The sequence below is a fragment of the Rattus norvegicus genome, chromosome 4, assembly GCF_036323735.1.
Source record: "Rattus norvegicus strain BN/NHsdMcwi chromosome 4, GRCr8, whole genome shotgun sequence".
In the NCBI taxonomy this organism is placed as follows: Eukaryota; Metazoa; Chordata; class Mammalia; order Rodentia; family Muridae; genus Rattus; species Rattus norvegicus.
The window spans coordinates 34271881-34280701 of record NC_086022.1 but is presented as its reverse complement, the minus strand read 5'-3'; the positions used below and the strand labels follow the sequence as shown (position 1 = coordinate 34280701).

The 8821-nt window shown below is 42.2% G+C and overlaps 1 protein-coding gene across 2 annotated transcripts in view; it reads left to right on the top strand.

Annotated features, from left to right (window-relative positions):
- Pon1 (paraoxonase 1) overlaps positions 1-8821 on the top strand; it is a 31016-nt gene that overhangs the window by 11626 nt on the left and 10569 nt on the right. For both annotated transcript variants that reach the window (XM_039108462.2, NM_032077.1), the window contains 4 exon segments: positions 1372-1427; positions 1804-1972; positions 4462-4588; positions 8217-8417. In XM_039108462.2, the coding sequence (XP_038964390.1) occupies positions 1864-1972; positions 4462-4588; positions 8217-8417 (437 nt within the window). In that variant the 5' untranslated portion in view covers positions 1372-1427; positions 1804-1863.

Below are 8821 nucleotides of genomic sequence, written 5' to 3'. Positions count from 1 at the left end.
GAATCAGTAGAGTAATATGGAGTCAGGAGCTGATTACAAATGTCATATGCTTTGACCCAACTCCACGGGCATATTACCAAGATGTTTCAATTGATTGACTAATGTTTGGTCAACACAACAAAAACTATATCTAGAACAATGGTTTCATGGTAACATACCTAAGGAGATTGCAGAAGGGAGAGGGAAGAATGATATTAAGCCTAAAAGAAAGAGTGATTTTTAAAATGAACTCTCACTTACCACAAGGCTTTTCCTCGTGCACTTCTTTTGAGTGTTGGAGAGAAGAGTCTTTCCCAGAAGTTCTCAGCAGATTTCCCCTTAGATCTCATTAGACAGAACTGGGGGATAGGCTCGTATCTAGCTAGAAAGAAAGCTGTGAAGATAATTACTGGCCTCCATCCTGAGAGGCAAGACCTGTCAGCAAAGATAAAAAGGTGGAGGGATGGGACTCCTGCTAACCTACTCAGAGAATCCCAGAGCTCAACCCTGTGACTTGTTTCCACCAAGCAATTGTGTTCTTGAGCTGAGGCCAACTCATTTGAGATCCAGTTTTGCTGTGCTTAGAGTGGGCCATGGTTGTTGACTTTTGCTTTTCGAATTATTCATCTGAGATGCCTGTGGTCCTTGGCTACCCAAGAAGAGGCATTTAGGTAAGATTCTTAAGCAGGAGAAGATATCTCACGGCACAACACTTTTTCTAGGAAAGTATAATGTTGTTGTCAAATATCCCTGAGTATCTGAAAAATACTCACTTGAAGAGATATTGATATTTATGCTTTAGCAAGTGCATGGTCCCAGGTCATCAGCAAAGTATCCCTACTTGAAAAGCTACATTTTGGATCTGCATGTATTTACATCATGCTTTTCAGATATTTAATTGATTTGGAACTGTGATGCAGCATATGCATTTGGAGTTTAGAAGTTCAGGTTACTACCAAGCTCTTTCCAAAGTATCATGCGTGTTTTACATTCTGTTACTTTTCTTGGACAGTATATGAGAGATTCTGAGATACAAGCCATTGACTTGAAGTAAGTGCAAATGGCCACTGTGCTTGGTGATGACATTGGTGTTTTTTTTTTTAATTCCATATAATCAAGGTGGCCCATGTCTGTAATCCCTTCACCTGGGAGGGTGAACATGGCTCAAGGCCATGTTCAGCTTACAAAGCGAGGTTGAGGCTAGCCTGGGATACAAAACTTCTGCCTAAAATAAATAAAGAAATATAAAAATCCATTGAATGAAAGGACTTATTCTGAACCTGGCAAACAGATGCTAAGACAGAGACCCATTTTTTAAGCAAGATGAGGTAACTAAAGGAACTTCAGCTTCCTGCATGTTTGAAACTGTCTTCTTTCTTACCTTCTCTGCAGAAGCGGGTGCTGAAGACTTAGAGATTCTGCCTAATGGACTAACTTTCTTTAGCACAGTGAGTGTCTGTTGACATTTATTGTCTTCTTGAACATGTTCTGGGACTGATGATTAAGTGTTTCTTGGGTGTCTATATACCAGTGTCTACATTCAAATGAGATGGCAACCATCTTCCTATGTTGTAGGGATGGCAGCTGTGCTGTGGTCACATAAGGCTTGGATGAAGGTGACGGGAGGTGTGTAGGGGATGACCTTAGAGGAGCCGGTTGCTTCCAGAGTGTTCTGTGGGCCTGTCAGGAGTCAGTAAGTTAAGAGGTAGCCCTGCAGTCATCTATGGGACAGGGCAGTCAGAGTGGACACATGGTTAATCAGCATCTCTCACAGCTCTTGAATTATGTATGATATGCTTGTTTTCTCTCTGCTATTCTTTTAAGGGGTTAAAGTATCCTGGAATAAAAAGTTTCGATCCCAGTAAGCCTGGAAAAATACTTCTGATGGACTTGAATGAGAAGGAGCCAGCAGTGTCAGAATTAGCAATTATGGGAAATACGTTGGATATGTCTTCATTTAACCCTCATGGGATTAGCACATTCATAGATGAAGGTAACAATTAATATTAAAGTTTAAAAAACTTAAAGGGGAAAATGTGAATATTTTTTCTTGTCTTACCAAAAGCTGATCATGAATAATTTTTTGTGAATATTTGTGGAAAACCTTACCTCCTTTCTTAGGTCAAGAGACATCATGACCAAGGCAACTCTTATAAGTGAGAACATTTAACTGCGGCTGGCCTACAGGTTCAGAGGTTCAGTCCATTAGCATCATGGCAGGAAGCATGGCAGTGGCCAGATAGACACAGTACTGGAGAAGGAGTTCTAGATCTTGATCAGAAGGCAGTCAGGAGAGTCTGTCTCTGGCCAAATGTGAGCATATTTATGAGACCTCAGAGCCTACCCCCACAGTGACAAACTTCTTCCAACAAGGTCGTACCTCCTAACAGTACCCCTCCGTATGGGCCAAGTATATTCAAACCACCACAATGCCTTTGTTAAGTAAGCAATGTAAAAAATAATTTCAATGTCTGAAAGTGCTAATTATTTGTGACTTGTAAAATCACGGATTTTATAAAGTAATATTCAGATTATGTCTACAAAATAATTATAGATTCAGCTTTAATTACAATAGGTTTCCCATGTGAAACAGTTGAAAGAAGATGCATTCGCTGTACACAGTGTTTTCCTGCACAGCTCTCCCGGCTCCAAATATAGGCTATCAATATTTTTCCCTTTACATCTTTAGTCTCACTTCTGAAGGCTCTTCCTAGATACTTCTGCTTGTGTTCCTCTCTGAGGATCACCTTCAACTTAAAATATCAAACACTAATTCTATGTGCGTGCGTGCTTATGCACATACCTGTCAATGTCTTTCTATACGCACAACTAATCTTTGCCACTTTATTTTCTTCTCAAAATATTTTAAGTGTGAAGAGACATAGTGTTTGCTGTGCATTTACTTTAAAAAAAAATAAAATTGGTGTAGTGTTAGCAGACTCTTTTGTAGGTAGATGTCACTTTCCACACTGTGTCCTGGGCTCCTCTGTGTGTCTGTGAGTTTAGACCCCCTTTTGGGGCTCTCAGGCTTCAGTTGTGTGAGACCTCAGAGCATCGCCACTCTGAATGGACATAAGGAAGGGGTTCTTTTATTTTTCTCTTTGCAAACCATGAGTTTTTGCTATTTCCAGGGTAAAACTCTTACATGTGGATCCTCTATACAAATTTTTTTTGAGGATCAACTTCTAAAGCAGACTCTCCTGTATACAATATGAATTCTGGTTTTATTCCCCACTTTTGCCCTAGGGGCTCTGTTCCTTCCTGTCCTTTTTTCCTATTATTTTTTTGGGGGTTAATGTTATTCTGAGAACATGTATTCTACTCTTTCTATGCCAGCATTTCTGCTGTAGCCTCAGGACATGTCATTTCTTGCTCATGGTCCCAAATGATTAAACCTAGATCTTACCCTAATCCCCAGAAAGCGTGCTCATGGTCTTCTCCCTCTGCTGCCTCAGCTCCCCAGGTTTTTCTTCTCTCAGATCTAATCACAACTTTACTATTAAGGAACCTCATGCCTCAGGGCTTTTGTAGACTCTCTTCCCTCAACATGTCATCTTATTTCTCCAGCTAAACGCATGGTTTGCTCTCAATTTGTGTGGGTCTCTGCTCTAATATCATCTTGTTGGGAAGAAGGTCCCTGATCATCATGGAGACCCTAAGTTATGCACTGACTCTTCATCATATTACAATATGATATCATAATATGATATGATACGTATCCCTTTGTGGTACTTAAATCTAACACGAATTAAAAATATATGCATCTGAGCTAAGCTGGCTTTTCTGTTCATATCTGCTTAGCAGTGTAGCAGTTTCTTTAAATACCAATTTGATAGTCAGAGGCTTCAAGAGTTATCTCATACCTCCTTGACCACTTAGAGTACTTTTTTATGGCTAACTTCTCCCCTCTCTGTTTTTCTCTATGTGTGTCTCTGTCTCTGTCTCTCTCTGTGTCTCTGTTTCTCTCTCTCTCTCTCTCTCTCTCTCTCTCTCTCTCTCTCTCTCTCTCTCTTTCTCTCTGTCCATCCTTCCTGAGGCATGTGTCATCTTCCGCTGGGTAAACTGCAGGCAAGCTCACTATGCACTGTGTAAATTACACACAAGCACAGCATCTGGTCCAGCTCCCACACCTTCAGTCCTTTTACCCCAGCTTGGTATCCCGTGATGATCATGCTAATTATCAAAGCGTAACAAGCTGTCTGGCATTTCAGTGCTGATGACGTTCATTCTAAAGTTCAGGTTGTTGTTGTTGTTGTTTTTTTTCTCCTGCGAAGTTGTCTTTAGAACTTGTCACTAGCTTCTCCTTTAGCCACTTTTCTTAGGAGCAATCATGAGTGATTTTCTCTAGGGAGATGAAAATATTCCATCCACCTGACACCTTAAGTACTCATTGGAGGTGGGTGGAAATTGCTTTGGGGGGAGTAGAACTGACAGCTGAGCGCTTCATTAATGCCTCCAGATTTGTTTTTCGTCTCCTCTCAGATAACACTGTGTACCTACTGGTGGTAAGCCACCCAGACTCCTCGTCCACCGTGGAGGTGTTTAAATTTCAAGAAGAGGAAAGATCACTTTTGCATCTGAAAACCATCACCCATGAACTTCTGCCTAGGTACTGAGGTGTCTTGTGTGCACAATTCCCCTAACTGCAGAAGATGGCTCATTCATAGTTTTCCTTTTGGACCAGGGCAGATTCAACTGTTTCGTATGTTGTTCAGAAGGTTTTGAAACCCTGGGACCCTAAGAGTGGGCTCGTGCCTTTCTGCCCGAGTCTTCCTTATGCTGGGTGGACGCTGTAGCCATCCCAAGAAATTAAAAAGAAAAAAAGTCTTTACAAGGCTAATCTCAGATGGTCTTGTGATTTTCAGACACATATGCAAAAGAACATTCCAAACACAATCCATCTTCTACATCTTTACACTGTATCTACTAGCGGTGTGTTTTGCACTATTAGTGGGAATACTGGGCTCCATGTTAGATTCCTGGTCAACATAGCACATGGGAAAGTCAGACAAACGAGGGTCTCAATGCGTCAACCCAACACAAAGGAAATCTGTTGTTGTAAACAGTAATTAACACTATAGTTTTTAATATGACCTGGCCAGCTCCCTGATAAGTGAGGCAGATTCCTATGGATTTATTTAGTCATCTTAGCACAAATGCTGGCCGAATCACCCCCCAAATGATTTTTCTATATGCTTTATCAGCTAATTCTCAGCTGAGTGATTCATGTACTTGGTGTCTGAATCTCGCCTGGGTTATTTCTGCTCCGTCAGTCTGTCCTCAGGGGGCATTTCACTCAGCCACATGCTCCTGGTCCATCCCGTCTAATGGAGACCTCCTGTTCTCTCTGCCTTTCCTCCTCCTCCCCCTCCTCCTCCTCCTCCTCCCCCTCCTCCTCCTCCTCCTCCTCCCCCTCCTCCTCCCCCCCACCTCCTTCTCTTCCTCCTCCTCCTCTTCTTCCCTTCTTCCTTCCTCTTATCATGGTCCCTACCTGTGGCCCTGCAGTCTGGTAACTGAAGCCCCGCCTACCTCTATTCTCCCCAGTAATTGGCTGTAGCCACTTTTATTTAACCAATAGCTTTAAATTGGGGAGCAAGGTTTACACAACACAGGCCATTGTACACGAGCATTTGCTTTTCTGAAGGCAACCAGAATGGGGGTCAGAATTAAGCATTTGTGTACACACAGAACCAGAGCAACGCCCAACATTAACCTTTTTATTTTGCCTGTGAAGAAGTGGTCTATGGGGTCAGTGAAGGATTTAAGGCAATCTAATATTATCTCCCCAAATAACTTTAATTATGGTTTTCTAGAAGCCCAGCTTCTTCTTGTATCGTTGAAGAACAGCATTCACCCACCATGCTTTTTGCAGATTTAGATCTGTATTTGTTGCAGTCCATTAGCAAAGTCTTGGCATCTAGGAGACGCTGTTTTACCTGTTTCTCCTCTCCCTCCTCACTTAGCAGGTTTGAAGACAAGGAAGCAGGGTGGGAAGCAGTTAAGTTACTGAATAAAGCTTAACTAATCCACTATTGTCCAATTAGGAGGCAAGGCCCAGGTTTTCTGCATACTTAGGGTAAGATCAAGTAGAGGGAATAGGTTAGAGGTAGATTAAAGATAGAAGTGTCTGTTTATACAACCAGTATCTTTTAGGAGACAGGGTGTTGATTAGTTGAAAAAGTGCTTGTCCAGCATGCACCAAACCCTGGGTTCAATGCCCAGCACAAGCCCAAGTAAGGCAGGAATAGTGGACATGTCTCTAATCTCAGCCAGAATGAGGCCATCGAGTATCTGAAGAACCCAAAAATTATTCAGAGAAAAACACGGAAAGTGGAAGCTCTAAGGCAATGCTGGTAACAGGCAGAGTGAGAGGAGTCTCAGCTGCAGTCAGGTGCTGTGCAGGTCGCCTTAAACAGGCTCCTTACTGCATGTTTGGGAGGGAGCAACTCCTTAAGTTGGCACCAGTATTATGTCCCATGTGGATTTAATTGTTTTTAGACCTGTCCTATCCGGGCCATTGACTGAGATGACCACGTCAGCCATTAATGTAGCCGTGATTAGCCTGAAGCCAGAACTGGCCCTCAGAGTAACAAGAAATTGCAAAATTATTATTTTTTTAGTCACCATTTAATATCGGACACCTCAAGTGTTTCCAGTTTTACAGAATGGGCATGTATTTTTTTTTTCTGGGCCAGTTGTGAAAATACTCTCTATTGACAGCATAGAGCTAGAGTGCAAGTAACCAGAGGGCCACAGTTAACTAGACTCTGGCTCTCTGTACATAAGGATTAGTATGCACATCTGAATTACTACATCGGTCATAAGCTGATCATGATAACAGCAATAGCACGGCTGTTATTATAGGTCCTTTATGCATGCAAGACATTGTGGCAGGGTTTTTCTATTTACAGTTTCATTTCATCTTTACCCACCATGCCAAGCTACAGAAAGAACACTGAGTTTCAGGAAGTGGCTCAAAGATAGGTGACATGCTGTGGCTCCACGGTGTGACAATGGCAGGCAGATCCAGATTCAAACAGTATATCAAATTTCAAAGCTATTTCTGCAAACCACTCCCATCCTCCCCTTTTCCATGCAGAACAGCATACTAATTTCCAAAATCTGCTTTAAAGAGAGAGGTAGAAGCAGCTTGTCAGTTTTTGTCCAAAACCTGCACAGACTCATCCTAACTCCATGGACTTTTTTTCCCCCACTGTGGTAATAGTAGCGACTGGTGATAGAAGACTTAGTGTGTCTGACTCCCTGCGAAGCTGACAGCATTGGCTCATTGTAATTCGCACTGTGATTCCACAGTTGAGATTCTGGACCATAGGCTTTTCTAATGAGCCATGCAACTTTGAGGAGAAAATCGTTTAAGCTCTCTTTACAGACGAGAAACGGAGGCTCTGAGCCTCATCTCACTCGCTCCTGAGCGTGGCTGCGTCACAGCTGACGCCTTTCCCACTATGCGCTCTGCAGTAGAGCAAGGATAATTTTCTCTCAGATCATGCCCCCCGGGAACTTCCGTCACCTCAATCAGCAAGGAATGAGTCACTTACGTGTTTGCTATTGTACCTATTAAAGCTGAAAAATAGACTCATATATCTTACATTTTCAGCCGCACAGAGAGAATGCTAATCAGAAAGAAAAGAGCCTGACTCCCATTTCTGAACATTCTCGTTCACTGGCTCCTTCAGTTAAGAGGCACAAAACTTTATGGCAAATGCTAGAGGAGACCATCATCCTTCTGGCACTGAGAAGGAAACTGAGGCCCCAACATGCCTTCCCCTAGATGACACAGTTAAATAATGCTTCAACCACAGTGATAGCTGGTTAATGCTTTCACTCTGTGTTATAATGAGGTTGACGGACAGCAGTAGGTGTCATGTGTGCTAATTCGCCCTGCTCTGATAACGCTCTCTTGCTTAAGTCAATGTTTCCTAAACACACACACACACACACACACACACACACACACACACACACACACCAAACCATTACATTTACACGGCAGTTCTATGACTTTCAAGTCCCAGTGCTAATAATCATCTTATTATCTTTGGAGAATGACTAGGACTGATGTCATAGTGGTTCTGAGATGTCCCTGATGTTGTAAAGATCCCACGCCATCTTCTGATTTTAAGACTAGCCTTCAGTAGCTATCAGTGCATAAGCTTACTTATTGCTTTCAAGTGCCACCTTTCTGTTTATGATCATGTGTATTTTTTTAATTGCAGCATCAACGATATAGCTGCTGTTGGACCTGAGAGCTTCTATGCCACAAATGATCACTATTTTGCTGACCCATACTTACGGTCCTGGGAAATGTACTTGGGCCTGTCATGGTCCAATGTTGTATACTACAGTCCAGATAAAGTCCGAGTGGTAGCAGATGGATTTGATTTCGCTAATGGCATTGGCATTTCCCTTGATGGCAAGTATGTGTGCTTTCTAGAACACAATGGATTTGCTCGGAGTCTCCTTAGATAGCTTTAGAACATAGTCCTCTCCTATGTAATATAATCACAATCATAATATAATCTGTTGTGTTAGTAAGATGAAACTGGAGAAAGTGGAAACACTACTGATATTTAAAAATTCTCTAATAAGTGGATACAGTGTGTAGCTGGGTCCATAACATGAAAAGGGTCTTGTCCAGAATGGAAAGCAAGGCCCCAGTTCCCTCCTTCATCAGCAACTCTTATTCTTAGCTTCTTTTCTATGACTTTAGAGAGTTCAACCAAGGAAATTTAAAAAACAGCACACTTAATTGTAGGCTCACAATTACAGAGGTGAGTCTATGATGAGCAGCAGGCAAGCAGCTACGCTACTGGAGAAGTAG